Raw genomic sequence first — 24,209 nt, forward strand, 5'->3', positions numbered from 1 at the left:
GCATAAATATTTAATTTTTCTTCGATCGTTTTATAAATAACTAAATTTGCCACATTATAAAATAAAATCATAACCGAAAATGGGTTCGTAAATAGGAGATTTTGAACTTTAAAGCAGTTTTCATAGGCCTTTACATAATTTTTTTCTGAGCTTATAAAAAGACTTCTCTAAAAATACTCGATTATTTCAAAGGCCAAGATGTATTCTCTGAATATCTGAATCTGAAACATTTCTAGGCGACCAAATTTTCAAACCCAAAACACATGATTTTGCATTATTACGTATGGTATCGCCTTAATGCGAAAGTATAAAAAAAACACTTCGTAATAACTGAATTAATTAGCTCGTTTGATTTAAATTCAACCAACTTCGAATCTTAATTGAAACTGCTAATTGACTACCACAGTTACATCGATAGAATAAATTGAATATAATATGACATTATTCCGCACCATTACAGAAAGTTAGCCAGATAGACGGGAACAAGAGTCGGCTTTCATATTTGATATGAATTGGTTGAAATGTTTGCCAGAGCCCGGAACTTGCAGCGATGAAGTGGTGAACTTCAGAATAGAGATCAGAGCTAGAGTAGGACCCATAATGATTTCATCAACTACTCACGGAATAAAGTTTCTTACTGCACTTGGAGGAATCAAAACTTCAGCCAACTGCAATAAACTTTAAGCTGCGAGAATTCAGGATAAATTAGTTAAGTAATGAAATAGTTTTGAATAAGAAATTAAGTACAAAATCTTTTAGATTGTGGATAAATTTATTTTGCAACAATAATTTTCTACTCTGAGAGACAAATAAGTAGTCTGTTTGTCTTCGTCAGTATAGGGAGAGATAGATAAGTCATAGACAAATACAACGCGATGCGGAAGTTGATCTCTCTCTCTCACACATCTCACCTGTTAGCTAGAAAACACTTTTCCGCAAACTTTTTTAAAATGTGAATAACGCATCAGAGTCCCAACTGATCTGATATGTGAGGCTGATGGTAGTGGGGAGGGGAAGGAGATGGGGAAGAGAAAGGTGGGGTAGTACCTGGATATTCAGATCTTGTCACCAAACACGGTTTAAGCCATTTCAATTAACGTTTCAATTTCGAATGGTGGTTTTACACCACGGCGATACTGAGAGTCTCTTCTACTCTGGGACGTGCCGCAAATATACTATATTATTGAAATAACACAAATTAATCAAATAAAATATTATTTTTGGCTAATAATAAACGAAGTAATCCATCTCGGAGAGTCATTTACAAAACTACCAAAGCACACCACATATAATATTAATAATTATATAACATTGGCGCAGCCGGTAGAATTATAATATAATTTTTTTTAAATCTTAACGTTTTTTTTTCGTTATTTTGACTTAAAATATATCATCTTTTACACAGATTTTCTGTGACTGCATTCTGGTTCTACCCATTATTTTCCAATTCTTAAAAAAAGAAAGATGATTGGGAAAATAGTATTCCGCAAAAAGGCAAAAAAAAATTGCCAGGGAGAGAGAATTTAAACGAATGCCGGAGACTTCGGTCATAGAATATTAAATAGAAGCTGGGTGCACTGACTTTTTCCAATTTTCCGATTTCCAAGAAGAAATAATTTATGGTTGGTATTTTTGTAACGGAAATTTTATTTTCTTTTTTTTAAATAATCGTTTCCTTGATTCTGTAAACAATTTTTACTAAATCAAAAGCAGTCACAGCTTTTGTAGCCAATATTGTGACCAAATATTAATCATGAATCTGTTTATTTGTTCCAGTATCCTCCCCGGCTGATGAAATGGAGCTTAGTGATCTTGCTCCTCGTGACTCTTTTTACACAATCCACCGATTCTTCAGATCGTAAGTTTCTTTTCTATCTTAAATGATGTTGTTTTTAAACGTGTGTGTTAAACCTACAAACAAACAGATTTGCATTTCGCTAGGTATTACCTACGTAAATATATAGAGTCAATAATTATTATTATTATCTGAACTTTGCCCGGGAAATTTATAAAAATATATTTTATAGTTGAATTGTCGCAAATTGCGTTAAAAAGTAGTTGTAGTAGTAATGAAAACATATAGTAGTTACATGAAAAAAATTAAGATGTTTGCTGAATATTATCTCTTATTTTGTAAACATGAAAGTAATGCTATATATAAGTGAATAATGAAAAAGTAATTTCTCCAATGATGGAATTAGTTGCTCTGTATTCATTTTACACTACCTACTTCGTATGAGTTAAGCCTATCAATTTGATTGTCCTGAAACGGGAAACCTTCCCAGTTTGGACAGTCAAAGATTCACTATTCTATAATTTAATTTTTTAGTATCTAATATACAATTTAATAGAGTTTTGTTACATATTCGTAAAACGTCTGTTATCTCTTTATTAACATATCTGAACACCGTATTTTTTCTTGTACCTACCGAGGTACTTTTTGTATTGCAATTTTATTTTTATTGTATTTTTTTCTATTGTAAACTTATTTTTGCTATATTTATGTTGAAAATTATTTCCAATGTTAAAGTTGTACTGCATATACAATATTTCAATTAAAAACAAAAGATATTTTTCTATCATAAGTCGCCACTGGTTAAACTTCTACGTGTCGCGAGGTGATCACGTGATACGCGTTCTCTCTCCTTCTATTACCGTGCTGCTGGAACGAGACGGAGTGTGTATCACGTGAGCCGCTAGGCTGAAACCTACTCAGAACTACTTAGTAGTGACGCAATAGTTTTTATAATGAAAAAAGTTGCCATCGTCAGCGAAAGGATATCTACGTTTTTACTCCAAATATTCTCAGGTATCACTGGGTAAAATCCTTCAGGTACGTGATGTTACACCCTGAATATAGAAGCCCTCTGGGCGACAAATAAATTAATAACACTAATCTAGCATTATTAATGTACGAGAAGCGCATTCGCCAGTACCACCGCCAGTTAGGTAATCATTTCTTTCCACTCATCAATTATTTTTCTTATTATTTATCTTATTTAGATAGGTGTCGGGCTGGCAAAAAGGTGCTAAAGCAACAAAATCTGTAGCTACAAGAAAACTTGCCCTACTTAATAAATTAAAATTTTCATCCTTAAGTTTGATTATCTTAGCAGTGATATCAACTAGTTAGAAACTTTGTCAAACTGCATGTTAGAACGGCAAATAATACTCTATGTCATATATTTTATTCGGTTCAAACTAGAAACATATATATGAATGTACTACCTAAAAACTGATTTGTTTAACAATTTTCAAAATTTCGCAATATCGAAAATATTTTCCAAATAAATTTCAAAATTTTTGATTGAAATTGGAATGACTGAAATATTAAATCAAAATTCCTCGCACATGGTGAAATACGCGATAAAATTCCAATCTCACGATCGAGGGCGCTCAATATTATTAGAGATATTGTAGTGTTCTCGGCCATTTATCACGTTGTACCTATTTGATAATACGTCAACGGAGCATCGTTCGGTATTTTGGCTGACATCCATCCATTTGTGTGATATAATATCGTCGGGCTATATTGCGTTTAATAATACAGAGTTCGGCTGCGAGGCCACGAGGCGCCCTGCCCGAAGAATGCTTCGGTACAATAGGTACAATGCGGCCGTGGGCAGCGTCACGTACTGCGGGCGCAGTGGCGTACACGCATTCTTTGGATTTGAAATATTTAATACATTTTTAATAAAAAATATTTCTGACAAAGCTGATAGTAACAGCTCGACGGCGTTCGCTGCAGAGCGATAGATTCACATGTTCAAATCCAAGGGAATATAAATATTTTTTTTATTTTATTAAATATATTAATATACTGTACCCCGTCAAGCGTTGCTGTAGATAAGTCTGTTTGTGTAGATAGAGAAACAGCTCGTGTTGATTTTACGTCCAACAGATGGCGCTGCTTTAAAAAAAGTTGTTTGTCCAACAGATGAGGCTATTTCCTTTTAAAAAAACCTTGTTTTTATCTGTTACAGGAGACATCTATATAATATTGGTTCGAATGCAACGTTGTATCAAAATTTGAAAGCAAACTTTCGAAGTTTTACGATTTTAAACAAATATATATTTATATTTTGATTTATATATATTTACATTCATATCACAATGGCAAAATGTAATCTGTTTGCACACTGAAATACTATGAAATATAATAACCAGTATTACCCTGGTGAAATACCATGAAAAATGAAACTCTTCAAAACGCTAATTGAAATAGAATTAGATGTGTTTGGTGGCTAGGACATAATGCAATTTGCACGCACGATCTGCAGTACTATTCATATATTTGTAATGCACAAAATTGTGCTTGATTAAAAGCTCCGTATTTTATTATTGTCAGCTTATTATTTTTTTTGTTAATTTCACTGCATTTTAAGCGGTAACGTGAAAGTATCCGGATGAAAAAACAATGTCGATCCTAAATTCAATCTTTAAGTTAGTTTTTAACAGTTTATGCAGGTATCAAAACAAGTATAAAAAGCTTGGCATTGCAGCCCTCACAGAAGTCCGTATTGCGCCAATAGGTAATACTGTGTACCCCACACCACTCACCCACTTCCCACTTTACCACCCCATCCACCGACACCCACGCCTCCCCTCATCCATACCCGGCTATACAAATCAACCGCCAAGTCTTCTACAGACATGAAGCCGGAGTATGAGGGAAGATCCCATTCAGTTCATACTTTATACGGTTACAATATTATCTCGCCGAGTGGGCTCTCTTATTCTGACAAGTTTTCTGTCAGCGATAAAAGTAAAATCAAGCAAGATTTTTGCAGATCTACGACCAAATAAATGTTCTTCTGATAGTTTCACCTCGTGGTATTTCTTTTCTTTCTTAAATTGTTAGAAAAATGTTTCTTTTCTTTTAGCAAACAGAGAAATTCGTTGTAACAAAAGTGCTACCTGTATCACGGAATTGAATCAATATTCAGGAAAAGCAAATGTATCTGAATCCCACATCCCTGATATACGTTTAATAATAGGTACTCTTATTTCTCTTTGTTTAAATTATAACGCTCGATTTAAACTTACACATTAAAATTCTTTTTATTTTAAACATTTTTATTTGAATACTTAATCATTGTAGAAAAGGATAATACTTAACGAAACATGAAACAGACTAGACACAGAAAATAAAAAAAGGTAACAGTCGCAACTCGGAATCGAACTCAGGATGTCTGTCTTATCAGAACAATGCCTCTATCCACTCGGCCATTGTGCCTTATTTTTTTACGTCAGTTTTGTCGATCTCATATTTCAAATTAAAAATTTATATAAATGATAAATATTTAAATTATGTACAGATTCAAAACGACGAACCAAAATGCCGTAAAAAATTAGGTTACATTGACCGAGTGGGTTGAAATAATCCAGTGTTCGATTACCGGTTGCGACCGTTACCCTTTTCCTGTGACTTATTTCTATTAAATTATTACAAAAACTATATCATTAGTAAAAACGATATTTTTTTGTATGTTATCTTTATGTATGATTGCAAGATTGTTGTGTCTTGGATAAAAGCAATGATTAAATATTAAAATTTGAGGTTTTACTCATTAAGTTATTTCAAAAATAAAAAAAAAGTTTTATCCAAGAATTAAGAAAAGTTAATAGATGTCGCACATTAAAATAAGATTAGATATATTTATCCAAGACATTTCCTAGATTGAATTTAGTTCAGGTAGAATCTAGAAATCATACATAGAAGCCAATAAAAATATGCGTTAAGAAAATGAAAATTATTCTTAGTCGAAGCATGATATATTTAAATATGACCGAAGGGAATAGGGTCGGATTCGTTTGAGAGTCGACAATATTGTATTTAATTTTTAAATATTATTGTTAAATTATTATAAACAATCATATTTGGAAAAAAAATCGAATAATCGCTTGCCCGGTTTCATAGAATAATTTTGTATAATCTGTATCACATAAGTCGTCAAAATTTGTGACATGGAAATCCTCAAGAAATTAGGCGTGTTATATGCGGATTTTCAGTTTCTTCCACAAAAATGTTTACTCTGAAATTCAGAATATATTATTTATATTCAGTCTATGAATAAATCAATGTCTGATATGAAAACTATTCACCATAAAATGAACCGAGAATCCTATACCCCTGTGGCCGGTACAGAGAATTGCATTCATAAATGTATGAAGCATTAGATTGGAAGCGTTGAGAGCTGCGATCAGACTGTAGTACACGGTATCCCGAAAGTGTCGTATATCACCCGGAAAGAACCGCCTGTATGAAACATATCATATCTATAGTGACAGTTTAAAGGAGACAATTCTTAATATATTTTTCTGACAGTAATACGTGAATCCGTGAAATAAAGAAAAATTTGTTTTTTAAAGATATTATGAATAAAGCATTTGCTTATATTATGATATGTCGTTCTTGAGATTTATTAAAAGGTGATGCATTAATTTGGTTTTAAATGTATCAAAATTTAAAACGAAAATATAAGTGACATCTATTAAGGCGAAGCTTAATGCTAAATCACTATTTTGATTAATCTTTATAACGAATTGGTGTACATTATGAACACCAAAAATATGCTTTAGATTAATTGAAGGTTTTCCTATCGTTTCGCTTGAGTAGAATACAAATAAATAAAAAATCGTCAATAATAAATATAAATGTAAACTACTAAAAAAATTTTTTTTTCAATAGAAATGTATGAACGCGTTAAGGAAACAACTTTAAAAAATACAGTATTATAGCTAAGATTATCTGTGACAGTTTCACTTGTTTAACTTTTTTTGCTTTCTTTACAAAATAAATAAAAACCAGTTTTGTGCTTGAAATCGAACGTTTCTACACCCCGTTTGTCAAGCAATTTTAATGCCTATTACCTACAATATAAGGTATACCAAGAATATACACATTTTTGGCTTGTAGCTTCCTCTTAATTTATTGCTGAGTCTGTGAATACTTTCCAATAGAATTAGAGAATTCACCACAAAGTTATTATTGTGAAACAATATGTTCCATCTAGTATGCTTCGGAGGTACATCTAACGACAGCAAATGAATTAATCAATTATTAATTAATTAATGGCAGTCCAATCTAGAGTTAAACAATTCATACATTAAAAGAAGATCAAATATTTGTCGTCTTTCAGATAATTTCAATAATTTCGATACTTCGTGAATTCACATGATTGATTTCATTTATAGGAATACCAATTTTGGAATTAGGTTGCTTTCAAATATTTTTTATTTTATTATATGAATAGGATAAAAATTTAATTGTTTCTCAGGAATATGAATGCTTATTGTTTGATTAGCCTAAATTTAAATCCAATTTATTCTTAGACTAAAAGAAAAACTTGATATTCAAGCTTGAAATTAGGTTTCCAAGCCATTGTTCAAAGATTTTCGTTTTCTTCCATTGTTGAGTGTGAAATATTTTCTTTAATCTTATGTTTTAATTGTAACGATTTGTAGTAGGCATGCCCCATTAGTTATGATAGAATATTATAGTTTAATGAACAATAAACATAATTGTTGTATTGTTTATTGTTACAGAAAGAACACGTCATAAATCTTAATTAAAATTTGATATCTTCACGTCAAATCAAGCTTTTGTTCCAGTATTGCACTACGTTTGGATATAATAAAAATAATAAACAATTGGTACCCTAATACAAATGACCATAATAATATTGCGTCTTGATTTACGTACAGTCTATTATTATGGTTTACCTACTTTGATAACTTCAGTAGCATAATTGTATGGTACGGTAGCATATAATAAATATACTGCAGTCCAAAAGAGAGTGGTTTCTCCAAAAAAGCAAAACAAAGAAATCATTCAGTGCTAAACTTGTAAAATAGATATATTTTTTTAAACTAATGTTGAATATTACAATTTATGAGATTGTATACAAAATATACCTATCGGAATAAGAAATTTATAAGAAGAAATGAAACGATTTAAAAAAAAAAAGATCCATTGTTAAAACATGACATTTGAGGATTTGCCATATTTAGTTAGAAAATATTATACATTCGCAGGAGCATTAATAAGAAGTGGCATTTGAGGATTTGCCACTTTTATTTAGAAAAGATCATACAGGTATAATCGTAATTTGCAACAATAACTTCAGTACCAACTACCACATACATGCACCTATTTCTCGCTTTCACATACTTGGAAACAAATTCACCTCAAATATCGACATATTTAATATAAGTTTGCCTGTGTTCAAGAGATACCTGAGTGACATTTTTATGTAGCATATTTAAAGAGCGATTGCGTAAATTTGTTGTTTTCTTGTAGTTTTTTTGTGAACCTAAATTTTTTATTTATTTGTTTGTTGATGTTTTAAAAAAAAAACCTTCTGTTGTATTATGCAGTAAATGATGTAAAATGTGTATCATGTAAAATCCCATCAGGGCGTTTAAATTAATAAATAAATAAATTCGTCAAATGCATAAATAAAAATTGGCATTTGAGGATTTGCCACTTTTAGTTAGAAAGAATATACATTCGTCAGATGCATAAATAAAAAGTGGCATTGGAAGATTTGCCACTTTTAATGCAAGATTATTTGCTTAAACGACAAGTTAAAATAAGCTTAAAACATATGTGAGCGTTCGTATCAAAAACGTGGTAAATCCATTAATACATTTTTAGAGGTGGGCATGTTTTATGTACATATTTAAAAAAGTGGCAACGACAAGGGATATGTAACTTTTTAACGTAATTATGTGATGCCAATTTTTTTATGGATTAGTTAACGGTGAAATGTAGAGATACAGCATATTTATATGGTTATTTCTCAAAAACCATAAAAATATACCACCCATTATATTTATTGACGTAAGATATTTTACTGGCCGTACACAAAATGGGTATAATTCGTTTTGCAAAAAAAATGGAGATGCCACTTTCTTCGCAAGGACGGTAGTATGTATTTAGCCAGCAGGACTTTGGCAATCGCATTTTTGAAATCTTGGGAGACTTAAAGTTGTTGGGATATGAATGAAAAGGAGGAAGTGGAAGATCGACATTTACAATCCCAAAACATTATTGCTCTCCCATGAGCAAAAATATGTTTTATTGTTACACAACTTTTTTATGATCGTTTTTGCCAAGAAGTGTAAAACCCAAACTAGCTAAAGAAAAGACTGTACGTCTCTCTATCTCTCCTCTCTCTGCCCTCCTGCGACATGGGTCTCTTCAAGACTAAAGTTAACGCTTTCCTCTCCTCAAAAATACCATCTACACAGCATCCCCAAAGATGGATGACATGCGCCCCGAGGGAAATTATTTTCATTAGGGCCTCCTGTGTGAAGTTAATGTAAAAAAGAGCTAATAACAAAACACCCATTACCGGTTCTGTTTTTTACTTGAAACTAACCAACTTTTTATTTTACTACAATACTCGTACGTCAATGTCTGTCGTTAATACAAATTAAAAATTCCGGCTTCCGTTTTAGATCCACGAGTCGTGTGATGTGTAAATCGTTTGAATTCCGCCCATAATGCAATCAATCTTCAGTGATGCAGTGTTTCAGGATTCTCCCGACAGATGTCACGTGTCGCTGCATCCGGCGGAAATGAATCCATATGGACGAGCTTCCGCCACCATCCGTTTCCGTTCCCATCAATTACCGACAGGGGTGAACTTTCAAATCGCTACTTCCCCCAAAGCTCTTCAAATAGTGATAAATGTTTTGCTGGTACATTTTTCACGGTAGGAATTTGTTAAAAAATTTAAATAAATGTATTTTAAAGGCCGATGCGTGGGTATAAAATAGAGCTCTGGCTTACGACTTTAGAGTTAAATAATGAGTCTCTTTCAGTCATTCGTCAAAGATTCAAGGTTTCAGCAAGGCCATAAAATCAATGCTTTACAATATTAATAACACGTTCTATTTTGCGTTAATGATCAACGATTGCTTACGACCACTTCATCTGTAATGAAAATCCAATTGAAATGCTCGTTCAATTATTTTTTTCAAAACCAGTATTAATGTATGGAAAAACCAGGTTTGGTCATATTTCAAAGAGATCCAAAAAGAAAGCCCGAGTCCTATGAAAAGATTTTGAACAAACGTAAGGATATGACACGATTTGAAGATATAATGGGTGGATAGATAATGAATTGTTAGGTTAATCCGGTGCAGTCTCAGCCGTTGTTTGTAAATGATTCTGAATTGTGTTCCAAACCTGCTGCTGAAGTGTTTTTACAATTTATTAAATTCAAACTTACCGAAACTAAGAAAAAAACTGTTTAGAAAATCTTTTGGTAAAATTTTAGTGAAGTATTTATTTTTTTATTGCTTATTTCATCCTTGTTTTCCTAAAACCTTTGTGTTTAACTGAATTTTAGCGCATTCCGACTGAAGCATGGTCCATTCGTCGCTGTAATTGTAGAAAAAGATGAATTGCATTGTATTGAGCTCAGCTGGGTTATTTATGTCGTTAATAAATGACCCAATTTTGAACAACTCACAAATACAATAAAACCTTCGGACGGATTGTTTCACAGAATTTGAACAATTCATCAAATTGCAAATTTGGTTTTCAAACTTCTGTGAAGGCTCTAATCAATTTTTTTCAAAATTTTAGTTTGGTGAAACCACTGCCCAATAATGATATAATAAAAGAGCTTGAATAGAACCTTCACGGAACTAGAAAATTAACTTTTTATAAATTGTTTGAATTCTGTAAAACGACCAGTGTTGGGTTAAATTCTGATTGTATTGGTAGCTTATACAGTGGTTAAAATTTTACGAAAGAGAGTTTGTAAAATTGATAAAAAATAGCTAAAATAATTTCATGTTGGCACTATGAAGATATATTATGCAATATAGAAAGGAAAAAAAAAGTATTATAATAATTCGCAGAAGTGCGATAGTTTCATAGATTTTTATAAGTCTCTAAACCCATAAAGGGGTTATAAAATTTCTACCTCAAAACTGCCTATGCGAGATTATGTTGTCTTTAATAAGAGGTTTTAGCTTTTTAACATCCAATTTTTTAAAAATTTCATTTTAACCGCCATCAACGATAAAATTTCTCATTTTAGCCGCCATTGTCTTTTTACATTCTCCTTTTAGCCGCCATTAATTTTTTAATCATTGAGGACAATATTAGGGATTCTCAGACAAACATTTGAATCAGATAAGTCAGAAAAAGATACCGTCATATGTGGGAATTGAACCCAGGACGTAGAATCTTAAATTGTATTATTTAGTCATTGAGGACAATTCTAGATGTGACGTATCTTTTTCTGATTCAAATTGTCGTTTGAGAATCGCTAATTTAATCTTCTATTATTAAATATAACAATTTGAGGTTTTACTTACTAAGTTAATACAAATTTTAAAAGAAAATTATATTTAGCCTCCATTAACTCGTAAACTTTTTTTTAGCTGCCAGAAGGCGCATCCGTCGCCCCCTGAAGGTTTCCACCTCCGTATCCACCAGCAGCAGTGCTGCCTCCTCCCCAGCTAAGGTGCTCGCCCGGCGGGGGGACCAGGCCGCGGCGGGCAGCGCCCCCAAACCGGCCTCCAGCAGATTCCGTAGGCCCCCTGCATCCCGCAAGTCCTCAGCCGCCGCCCTGGACAACGCGGTCATAGGGAGCTCCAAGGATACCAAGGATAAGGACGGATACAAGGTAAACAATATTACAACATAGCTAAAAACAATTTGCAACCCTGTCTTAGATCATGACAAGTCAAAATTTAGCATTTTTAGTTATCACTGTATCATTATTACAATAGCACTGTTTCGATAGCCCCTGGAAATATACTATTGCCGCGAGTTTTTATTGACGAAATTAATGAACAAAAGGGACAGAAATGGCACTGCGTGAGGATGCCACAAGAATATTGAAAAGTCCTACCGGGTTGATGGTACCCTCTTTGTTCTACCTAAAGCACAAAAAACTACGTGGAGAATTGCTTTACTTTGTACGCAACGCGGATTTGAAAACTTGTTAGTTTCTGTAAGTCGTCTTGTGACAAAAACGGACAAGACGAGTGTTAAAAGTGGCTATGGATTGAAATTAATAATGGGCTTTGTGACCAATCAAGAATTATTGAAGACACATTGAAAACCTTCTTAAATACCTGCTCAAAAGCTATCACATCCATATAATTATAGTGGGTATGTCTATGATCACATCTCTAAATGAACTGTATAAAATTTGCAGATTTTATTTGCATTTTTAAGTTAAATGCAAACATACTGAAAACATTCTTTAATACCTGATCAAAAACTATCGCATCCCCCAAACAAACTGTGCACAATTTAAAGACTGGAAACACCACACAAATACTTTTATTTGCTTCCCGGAATTGAAACATTAAATTCAACTATCTCAGAATTCGAAATTTAAACTTTTCAGTTAATAATGGAGAAATATTGACAATATTCTTAAATACCTGCTCTAAAACAATCACATCTCCAAACAAACTGTAAAAAATTTGAAGACAGAAAATACTACGCACCTTCTTTCCCAGAATCGAAACTTGAATCCAATCATCGAATGCCATTTAGTTGCAAAAAAAATCTTAATTCTCACAGCAAAAAAACAAATATTTTGAATACTGATGTGATACAGATTCACTAGTTTCTCGCACGTACTACCAGTTTCCGGACACCGTGTATACGTAGCGCAGGACCACGACAGGAGCAAGAATAGGAGCCTGATTCACCAGGGAAATTTATTTCACCTATTATAAGGATGCATATGAACAACTTAAAATTATTTTGAGATATTCTACGTTGTACTTATATTATTTTTTATCGATTTACTTTTCTATCATGTTTGTATTGAAAATCAGAAAAAAATTATTTGTTTTGTGACTGTAATAATGTATATATATTTTTTTCATTAAATCATTGTTTTCATTCATTTAATGTGAAAGAAGTAAGCAGGTGTTTATCCAATGAATATGTATTGTCAGTATGTTTTTGATAATATCACAGTCAGGAAATAATTACATTTCAACTACGATAATTATCGTACAATTTTAACATTTTATCGATAATTAATTGCCACGCTTTCATTTTTGCTGCTACTCTACACAAACGAAACATTTATTTATTTGCGTGAAACATCGTAACTACGCGTACCTCATTATAGCAAGAATTCCCACAGAAATTTTAAATAGGTAATTGTGATGAATACATAAAGATATTTCGAAGCGAAGGACGTTAGTAGAACTAGTAGCTGCTTACTGTACCTGTACACGGGGTCCGAAAACTCAAAAAGCAGAAAATTTTGAATCCAAAAAAATTTCGATATATTCACCCCATGGCTAACGATTTATATCATATTTGACCCAAACAAATTCCGTCTTCAGACTCGATTTACTTGAAAACCAAAGCTCAAATCGAAAAAAGTTATACTACAAAATTGACTCCAAATGTGATGAAGATTCATCAATGTACTTTGAGTTATCGGACATCGTGCTTAAAGCAGTTTAATGAAGTGGTGTAGTAATGACTGCCTCTGAGGTAGAGGGGTAAGGCTTTTTACTAGCAAGCCGGAGATCGCGGGTTCAAATTCCGGAGCGCAAATAAATGTAATCTGATAATATTATTACTCCAGCGTCTGGACGGTGTAGGCCCTGTGATTGGTCAAATTCAAATTGTGTTTAAATAAGACTTTAAAGATTAAGACACCATTTCATACTGAAATAGAATCGCCACATGTAATACGATATTTCTTAAAAAATATCGTTTCTGCTCATACAATTTTTGGATAATATCGAAGAAAATATGTCTTAGAAAGTTCATAATCCATTGGATTAATTACATTACAGTGAAAATTATCCACAATTACGTGATTACGTTTGACGTTTGACGAAAAAAGCAGGCGTTAATTCAATATGGCCGATTCCCGATACGCATCGCGGCTAGGTGGCCGACAGAGCGCCCCTCTGGCGGTGAAGAAACGAATCAAATGACTGGCGCGTATATTTAAATATGCAAAATTACTTGAACATCAAGCATTTAATAATAAGATTTCTTCTGGAAGTTTAGTTCTACTTTGCAATGGCATTTTTCATTATTATTTATAATTTTTTTTTTGCTTATTAATTACATCTGATTTTATATTGACATGTTTTCTAATTTCTAAAATTTCTAAATTATTTATTTGCGATGCTTTAATCCTGAGTGAAGTATTTTAAGACCTGAATTTTTATCGAAAGTGTGATTCAAAAGATGATTTGCAAACTCATATTCACTATTTCCATTTAGAACCCTGAGATATTTTTTAGTTCGGACTTCAAAGTTTCTATTGGTTCTACCTTTGTAAAATAAATTACAAATCCAGCCCAATTGAGTTTATAAACTCCTGATTTTTTTGTTTGATTTTCGCAATCTATATTATTAAGAATATATTTATTCATTCTGTTATTAGTGTAAAACGCCGGTTGAATAGTACCAGGAATGTTTATATATATCATTTTAGAAGTGTCGTTATCCACAAACAGAATTCTACGCCATTGTTTATTTATATCTTAAGAACTAGGGTAAAAATACCGTTTGAAGATAATATGTTTAATTATTTTATTTAGTATTTCAACTATCAATTTATTAGAATAACCGTTATTAAATGTTATTTGTCTTATGAATATATTGTTTTATGGTTATATGCAAAAAAAAAATTTCAGGTCTTAAAATACTTCACACAGGATATAAAGCATCACAAATAAATAATTTCGAAATTTTAGAAATAAGAGAACATGTTTATAAAAGTAGATGTAATTAACAAGAATTTTTTTTTATAAACTCTCTTTTAAATATTTTCCCACTTAACTGGTCTTTCATATTGTAATTCATAATTCTTATAAACCCAGCCTACTCTTACCCCTCCCCCCTCCTTCCACTTCTTTTTTCCAATTGTAATCTATATTTAATTTTTGACTTCGGTGTATACTTCGTTCATGAAACATGTATTGGTTGTATATAATAAAGTGAAGTTAAAAAAGTTATTTGTTTTTTAATAAAATAAAGTTTAATCGGATAACATTATTTTATCTATTTCCATTGTATATCAATGCATACGTACATAATAAAATGTAAACATTATATTTATTTATTAATTGGACAATTTGCATGGCGCCGCTTTTGTGAGATATTACCTCAGGGGCGCTATATTGTAATAATCTACCTTTATATATAGATTTTTACTCTCCTGATGAAGGTGTATATATAATCTAACTTTAAACTTTATTAGATACAGTAACAGTTTTAGGAAAAGAATTACCACCAGTTGGAGTAAAATTCACACCTTTTAATTAAACCGACTGCTAATCACATTGCACCATTACCCTCCTTTTATCCATAAACACGGGTACAATTAATCAATATGTAATAATGTATTATTTCAGTCAACTTTGTTGTAACTATCTTTAATTGTTGTGACAAACTATACGATATTGATTCAACTTATAGACATTGACGGTTGTAACACATATTTAAGCACTGCAAGTCTCCTATGAGCAAATTATATTAGGTACCATAACAGTTAATATCAGTTGTAGACATGTAGTCAATAATAGTGTTTCATTTGAAATAATCCATCACAAATACGTAAAATTTCATTTATTCAAACAACTGTCATTCTTATTATGCCTAAATTAAGCATGTTATTATTCATTAACTCCTTCCTGTTCCGTGTTTTAACAATATATACTCACCCTCTCTCTGTGAATGACCTAATATCTATCTATTAAATGTAACTGTTGTTAATATCACTTAAACTGGGCGCAGCCCAACCAAGTGCCGCCCGCAGGGCCTAGTAGCAAAAACCCGCGGAGCGGGTTTTTAACTGCTAGTTTTATTAATTATTACTACACAAATTATTTACTTACAATAATATATAAAGTATATTTGCGCCACGTTCCAGAGTGGAAGATACTCGGTATCGCCCTTGTGTAAGACCATAATTCAGAATTGAAACGTTGCTTTGAGATGCCAGGTACTTCTTATATTTCTCTATCCCATATCCTTCCCCTCCACTACCTTCAGCTTTACTACATACCTCAATTGGAGATGCCATAGTCTCACTGGCTCCAAAGGGTTTGGGAGCAGTATAGACTCTTGTGCAGTATTCAAGTAAAATATTAAATGTACAAAGTGTAGGTCAATTTTATTACGGATTTATTTAGTTTGGGAGGCTCCTTTTTTTATCTTACTGTCTAATGTAACACTTTAAATATTTTTCAAAGCTTTCTCATTGCGAGGAAAAGTTGAAACAATTCTTTATTTTTCATATTTGTTCCCAGATCGTCTGCTATTACACCAATTGGTCCCAGTACCGAGTGAAGGTGGGTAAATTCATCCCCGAGGACATTCAACCCGACCTCTGCACCCACATCATCTTCTCCTTCGGCTGGCTCAAGAAAGGACGCCTCAGCTCCTTCGAGTCCAACGATGAAACCAAAGACGGAAAGCCAGGACTTTACGACAGAATCAATGCTCTGAAGAAAGCTAACCCTAAGCTGAAGGTGCTCCTTGCTATTGGTGAGTATAATCAACTACATGCTATTTTAGAAACAATCTGCATCGAGAAAAAAGATCCTATTAAAAAAGTGATAGCATTCCAATTTCATTCATGCATTTTAAAATATTAGTCATTCAGAATATATTGAAATACGTGTTCGCGCAAGTGTTCCTTCCTAATATATATTTTGACGGAATGCGACAATATCAGTATTTATACGAACATGTGTTCCGCCGTCCTCATAAAACATTTGCTTTTAACTCATCATTTGTTAGGAAATCTGTCAATTCTTTCGTCAAAGGCCTACAGTCCCGTTTTTAACAGGACATATTAATAGTATTTTAAATCAGTAAGTTTTTTCCTAGTGAGTTTAATTATACCCTTTTCTATCTCGATCTCTTTTGGCAGTCGTCTGATTTAGTTTTATTTTATTTTATTTAAAATGTACACAGCGGACAGAGGGTTAATACAAAGAAATAATAACAATTTTACGATAAAAGTTCTTCTAACCGGATATCACGTTGTGACATTATTTATTTTAATAAAAAAGACAAATAACTTAGTTTACGTCACTTTATTTTCATCCTGTTTTGAAAGCGACGTTTAATTAATCAGGACTACACTAAAGTTAAAATATAAATGTCGATCACGTTTGGAAAGGGGTTAGTAGAGAGAGGGGAGAGGGGAAAGTTAATTAGAATTAGCGTTTATAATGTCATTAAAAGGAAAGATTAATGTCAAAGGAAGGAAAAATATTTAAAACAAGTCTTTTTTCTTACTAATTATATTTTGGAGTGATATTCACATTTTTTCCTATTTCTAAAATATCAAAATTATTAATCTGCGATGCCTTACAAATCTGTATGAAGTATTTTGATCATGCCTTCGACGAAAATACAAAGATAAAATCTGTCTATCTAGTATACTCTAGATCGACATATTTTACCTACGCATGTTTTCCATCAAGGAAATAATATAGCGATTTGCAAGAGATAATGTTCTTAAAAATCTATCTGCTATCGTAAATCAATATATAAAGATAATTCTAAAATGGAAGCCTGAATACATGTTTTGCAAGAGTTACTCAACTTGACAATAGTTTCACCTGTTGTGTTTTTCTGTTCAATAATGGCTTAGGTACATTTCACACGCATGTGGATACATTCAGTCAATCCATTCTCACACTTTCTATGTTCCAATTCTTCCGATGCAAAACAGTTTCAGTCCCACAATCATTATTCGATCCGGAGAGAAAAATAAAATAAATCACGATTCTAGCAAAAACATTTACGACACTTTTGTGCTAATTATTTTTTCTCTGATTTGACACATTTGTTGATTAAGTCATTAGAACATGGACTATAATTTTGCTTTTATGTCACGTTTAGCAAGAATTTTACTTATCACATAGGATATTAAAAATTAACATTTTTCTTACAACATTTCAAGAATTAAAAAATCAACCAATTTGTTAAGCAAGATAATATTCCGATATTTATATGTTTATGTATATCCCTATGACTGATTTGTACTTGTCTTTTAGGTGGTTGGTCTTTTGGAACCCAGAAGTTCAAGGACATGTCTACCAGCCGCTACGCCCGCCAGACCTTCATCTTCTCCGCTATTCCCTTCCTGAGGGACAGGAAGTTTGACGGACTCGATATCGATTGGGAATACCCCAAGGGAGGAGACGACAAGAAGAACTTCGTGCTGCTACTGAAAGGTAGAATAATATAATTATATTCCTTAATAAACAACTACAAATTCATATTAAAGGAGTAGGTAATATACAAACCTGATCCTTCTACTGCCATTTAAAAAGCAGTCAATCCACTTTGTAACATTTAAAAAAAAATTATTCTTCCACCGCACCGCTTAACTGCCAAAGCAGTTTGTCAGCAAGTCAATTTTAAAATAATAATTACAGATATAAAGCTCACATAAAAATAGAAACCACAATAAAGAAAATAGATAAAGAAGGATAACATTTCAAATGACTACAGTACAAAGGCATAAAATATATATATATATAGATAGATATAATACATTAATACTTAAATCATAGGCATAGATACACTAAAAGGCAAACAAAATATTTAAACACACTCAAAGGTATATTAATACAATTACATGCATACAATCAATGGATACTAATGCATATATTATTATATAAACAATATCAATAAAACAAATCTTGATCAATTAAAAAATATATTTTTTTAATTCAGTGTTGCAAGTTGATTCGCTTTTTACCTCCATTGATATCTTTTTAAAATTATAAGGTACGAGATAAATATAAAATATATCAAATATAACTACATAGATATATTTAAAACTTTAATATAGGAATAGTTATAGTTAAATTATTAAGGACGATATGAGCAAGGATTAATGATATTCGAACAGCAAAAGCCTGTAACTAGCATTAGAAGGCCCACACTTCCATGGCTAGACAGTGCGAAAAAGAAGAAAAAACACATATTTCATTAACGGGACGCTTGATTACGTGATCACTTCGAAACTCGTTCTCAAATCAGCAACCATTACGTTATGTTACCTTTTTTAAACGGCTGAAATATGATTTGTTTTGTTATTAGTCGTGTTTATTGCTAGAACAATGACGTTTCGTTCTAAATTCGCAAGTTATCAGCGCGGAGATCTCGACTCGCTTCTTGAGGGGTTTTGGCTTTATCTCGCTCGTGATTCGCGCAGTCAAACGGAAAGCAGAGATAAATCGTGTCGGGTCGTTTTGTGTTTGGATTCCGTTGCAGAAACTGAAATTCACCAGCAGTTGTTGCATTAAACGTCTTGCCGTCTTGGCTTGGCGGAAATTATATCTGTCTTGTTGCGTATGGAATAATGAAATCAAAACGATCTGTTATTGTGTTGGCAATACACTGATTTGGTAGTGGAATGCGGTGGGTGGTAAAAAAAATGTAGATGTTTTATACACAGTTTTTAATCGATAAAGATCAATCTGCAGTATTATGACATACCGGTATACTTATCTGTCTGATAGAATCGTTACATCAAGGTATAGAGGATGATTATAATAACAATAGGAGATTTTGTTAAAATAATAACTTTTTGGGTGTCTTCTGAAAAGTAATGCAATTCAGTATATCCGTTATAAATTAATGAAAAATAGAAATTAAAACATAATAAATGATTCGTACTACTGTTTAGTTATAATATTTATAAAAGATTGCGTAAAAGACATCACACGGAAAAAATATTACGATATTGAATATGGCTAATTTTTTAATAATTTCTTCAAACTATTCGTTATCCGCTAAAAACCGGGATCGCATTCCGTCAGTAATCACCGCATACTATGGATACGTATACTCAATGATAAAATATGGAATAGTTTTTTGGGGAATCTCAGTAAACGCCAAAAATGTTTTTATCATCCAAAAGAGGTGCCTACGAAAAATTACAAACTCTGATCACCGGGATTCATGTAGACCAATTTTTAAAAATCTTAAACTTCTGACAGTGATGGACATATATATAATGGAGTTATGCCTGTTAGTACGATCATCTCCAGAAAAGTTCCCACAAAAAACTCAACACATAAACACGCTACAAGGTTCACAGAAAACCTATTAATCCCAAAAGCAAACAAAACTATTTTTCAATAAGGACCACACTACATGGCCATTCAAATATATAACAACCTTCCACGTAGCTTCAAACAAATAACCAACACACTTTAATTTAAATCAACACTAAAAACATTTCTTTTAAACAAATGTCACTACACCTTGAATGAATACCTTACATGAATTAAATACCTCTGTTTTTTTAATTTTTTATTTACTGTTATTTCTTTTTATTTATTTAACATGTAATAGTTGGGTAATGTGATATAATGTGTATTTGTTGGGTTAGCTGGAAGAAATAGGATGTAACCTATAAGTTATACCCTTTGTACTCTTTTTGTGCAATAAATATTTTTTTGAATTTGAATTTGAATAGGTTTCCTGATAAACTTTTAATAAAACACGAATATATTATCACCATGTTCGGATCACTTGTTCACAAAACTACGAATATTTTTGCATTTTGTCATCAAATATTATAGGCTGGAGGTTTTGGGTTCAAATCCAGACGTGCGCAAGAAAATTGTATTTATCCAATGTGTGTCATTTCAGAAATTACTCATTGAAATAAAATAAAATATTCCTGATGGAAGACCACCATTCAGAATTGAAACGTTGCTTGAAATTGCTTTGGCCGTGTTTGGCGAACAGATCTGAATGGCCAGGTAATTCCTCACCTTCCTCTCCCACATCTCCTCTCCCTCCCCACTACATTCAGTCACACACGCCAGTCTCACTGGCTCCAGGCATTTGGCAGCAATTGAGACTTATGTGAAGTTTCACAAAAAAATAGAGGAACAGCGATTTCTTATCGTGGAGCTTAAAATAAATCAATTTTATCGATAGGTTTTTTTTTAATGAATGTTTTTAATTCTGTGGTGTACATTTTTTCATGCTCATTTATTACAAGGCAGAAAGAATAAACAACAAATTATTTTGTTGGTAAAAAAACCCAAGTCAATGACACGATAATAGTTTTGCGCTAATGTATTAATGAATCCTCTTGAAATGATCGATACTCTTTCAAAGTGAAAGTTTTTACTAGCAATATTTTTTATGGGAGATATTATAAAGATACGCCTTTTTTAGCATACAATTGGCAAAAAGTTATTTAAATTATGCTTACATACTACAGTAAAAATACTATATTAATGAATGGTAAGAAGTTAGTGCCAAAGTTCGCGAGTATATCCCGTAGTTATATACTATGATGGCATTATGTCACTTTCATAATTAACTATGAAACTTTCATCTCATCACTTTCTCTATAATTTTATGGCCTCTCAATAGAATCAATATAATTTGTTACTCCCTTCAGTTAAAGAGAAAACTATATGAAATAATAATAATGTATGATGATATAATATAAATGATGTAACATGTTTTATGGTTCTGTCTTCCTTTTATCCATCATATTAGCGGTAATCTTCATAGAGGTAGATTCATTTTTGAAGGGAATATCGAATATTTAATATAATATTTATCAATTCTTTGGATTTGGGCTAAGCTTAACATTTCCTGGTGGATACCGAGAACTGTTAAGCTTAGCCGGATGGTAACACCAAAACTAAAAGCCAAAACCACAATAATTTAACTGATACCTAATACCGGCTCTTTGAGGATGACGCATGCAACTCGATATCACTTCAACACGTAAAATGTATACATTTTCCCTGGCGATGGACACTAACGTTGGCTAATGCGTTGGAAGCGCAACTTTTCGTAATAACCCAAAAATCAACCACGATAAAGAAAATAATAAATTTCAATTAAGTATAAACGGCTGTGCTACTGATATTCGATATTTTCTTCACCTTCACGTCTTATCGCAAAGCCCACCAACTCTTTCGTATCCAACAAACTATGCTACTAAACAGATAGATTTTGCTCCACAAGTAAACTGTATATGCATATTTACTCATGAGCCCCGAGAGCAGTCAACCAAGAAGCCAAATAATATATTACTAATTCTTGAATCAAGAGTGTAAGGGACCGATTTATTAATTTATTCAATGTTGAGTTTTATAGCTACATTTAGTCTAGTGCCCATGTACGGGTAAATACCATTAAAAACCACTAAAACGGGCAAACTTATTCATTAGACTAGATTAATTTATTTACTTCACAGGACGAAGCGAAATCTTTGAAAGTTAAGGATGTTAAAATATTGTATCTGTTTTTGCGTGTATTTAAATTAAGAATAATCATTTAAAAAAATTTCTAAGCCATTGCGTAGTTGAGTGATGCGACAAACGCGTAATTATTTCCGGCATGTTCGTTTTAACGACAGTTTTATGTTCGAAGGCTTGACATCTGATGGCATTTGAATTTCCTCTTTAATTAGGTGCTTTCAAGTTTCAGTTTTTGTAAAAAAAACAACACAGCATCCTCTCAGCGATGTTCAACCAATTGTATAAGATACTTCAAATACTCTTTCAAATGATTTCAATATTCGCGAATTATGTCGTGAAAGCAATATCTTTCCAACCAAAATATTTGTAATTCTTAAAATAGTAACTAACATTGTAAGACAGTTTTTTTATAATATACCTTTAGCTGTTTTGCATTCTGCACAATCAGAGCAAAATGGTTTATACAAAATTACATTTACTAAAAACAATGTTAATGTTAATTTTAAGATACTCGTAGTTTGTACATCACGACAATATGGTTTAAGCAACATAGATAGATTCTTGTTTTTATTTTAATTTATTAGGGTCGTAATGGGGGGTAGAGATTATCTACAGAAATCTATATCACTGACGGAGGTATCGGGGGTATAATGCTCTAACCCTAGCCCCTAGTCTAGGGGCCCTGTATCCAATGTTGTTTGTTGGATCAGTTCGGCTCCAGCGGGCTGCTTTAATTGATGCTGGGCCATGTACCATTTGCTCTACAATATGGACTTAGTATACAGTATACAGACCACAAACGGGAACTCCGGGATATCGGCTAATCGAATCTTTGGTCCAATATTTAGATAAATGAAGATTTACTGGTTGCAGGTAGTGCATAGGGGTGGAAAACGTAAGACAATTTGAATGAAAATAAGGTATGTACATTATTAGAAGTAATCTTTTAACGTCTTAACAAATTATGTAATATAGAAATCCTTTGATTTCCTCCATTGATTTTTCACGTGTCTACTCTTGTATAAATGTAAATTACTCGAGGATAATTAAGGCTAAATAGTTTTGTTTGGCGAACAGACAGCCGTAGAGTCAATTTATTCGCTTTACGGAACAGAACATATTATTGCATTACAGAAATCGTTGTATTTCTCTTACTTTCATGGTGATAAATTTTAACTAAACAGTGTTAGAAAAAGAAAAGATTATGTTCTTATGTATATAAGAGTTTATTATAGAAAAATTAAGGTTCCGACCGCAATTTGAGAAAAAATAATGGAATTTCAGAATTTTTGGTAACTATTTTTATATGAAACGACAAAAAAATAAGGTAGCAATAATTTTTAATGTTATTTTTCTAGTAAAACATGTATTTATTTCGTTATCAGTATTTTTAGTTCAGTGTTTAGGTGTGAAAACTGAAGGTGAGCCAACTAAGGAACTGAAGGTGAGTAACTTTTTAGGTTTGACTTCCAATAGTTAGTATTTTAAAAATTATATTTTTAATTATAATAATGAAATTTGAAAGCATATTTCATCATCTTTCAAAAACAATTTTTAATTTTTAAATATATTCGGAAATATTTCATTTATTTGTATTTTATTGTTATTACACACAAATTCTCCGAATTTTTTATATCGTCTTTGAGAAATATAACGGTCAATACGCCAGAGGCCTGAGGGGTTAAATTATACTAAGTGGTTTAAAGCAAATCAACTGCATATACGTTTAGTAATCGCAGACTGTAAATCGTGTTTGCAGCTTTCAGAAATAGACCGCTATTGATTAAGTTGATTTTCTGTATAAAAGCAAGAGTAAACATTGATTCTACGAGTTGAAACATTTATCGGGCCTAATATTTAATTTGAAACTATAAAGGATCGCGTACCGTAAGTTTCCCAAGCGGCGTCTCTGAAACTGAAACTTATCTGTAAGTGTGTTCCGAACAGCTTCACGCTGAGCACGCTGAGCTAACTTT

The 24,209-nt window shown here is 32.2% G+C and overlaps 1 protein-coding gene across 2 annotated transcripts in view; it reads left to right on the forward strand.

The window, feature by feature from the left end:
* Window positions 1-24,209, forward strand: part of Cht7 (chitinase 7) — a 166,529-nt gene that overhangs the window by 91,787 nt on the left and 50,533 nt on the right. For both annotated transcript variants that reach the window (XM_089638339.1, XM_089638340.1), the window contains exons 3-6: window positions 1,777-1,858; window positions 11,407-11,651; window positions 16,279-16,516; window positions 18,040-18,219. In XM_089638339.1, the coding sequence (XP_089494465.1) occupies window positions 1,777-1,858; window positions 11,407-11,651; window positions 16,279-16,516; window positions 18,040-18,219 (745 nt within the window). The remainder of the gene's footprint in view (window positions 1-1,776; window positions 1,859-11,406; window positions 11,652-16,278; window positions 16,517-18,039; window positions 18,220-24,209) is intronic.

The sequence above is a fragment of the Hesperophylax consimilis genome, chromosome 12, assembly GCF_061612785.1.
Source record: "Hesperophylax consimilis isolate HC1 chromosome 12, BYU_Hcon_1.0, whole genome shotgun sequence".
Lineage (NCBI taxonomy): Eukaryota > Metazoa > Arthropoda > Insecta > Trichoptera > Limnephilidae > Hesperophylax > Hesperophylax consimilis.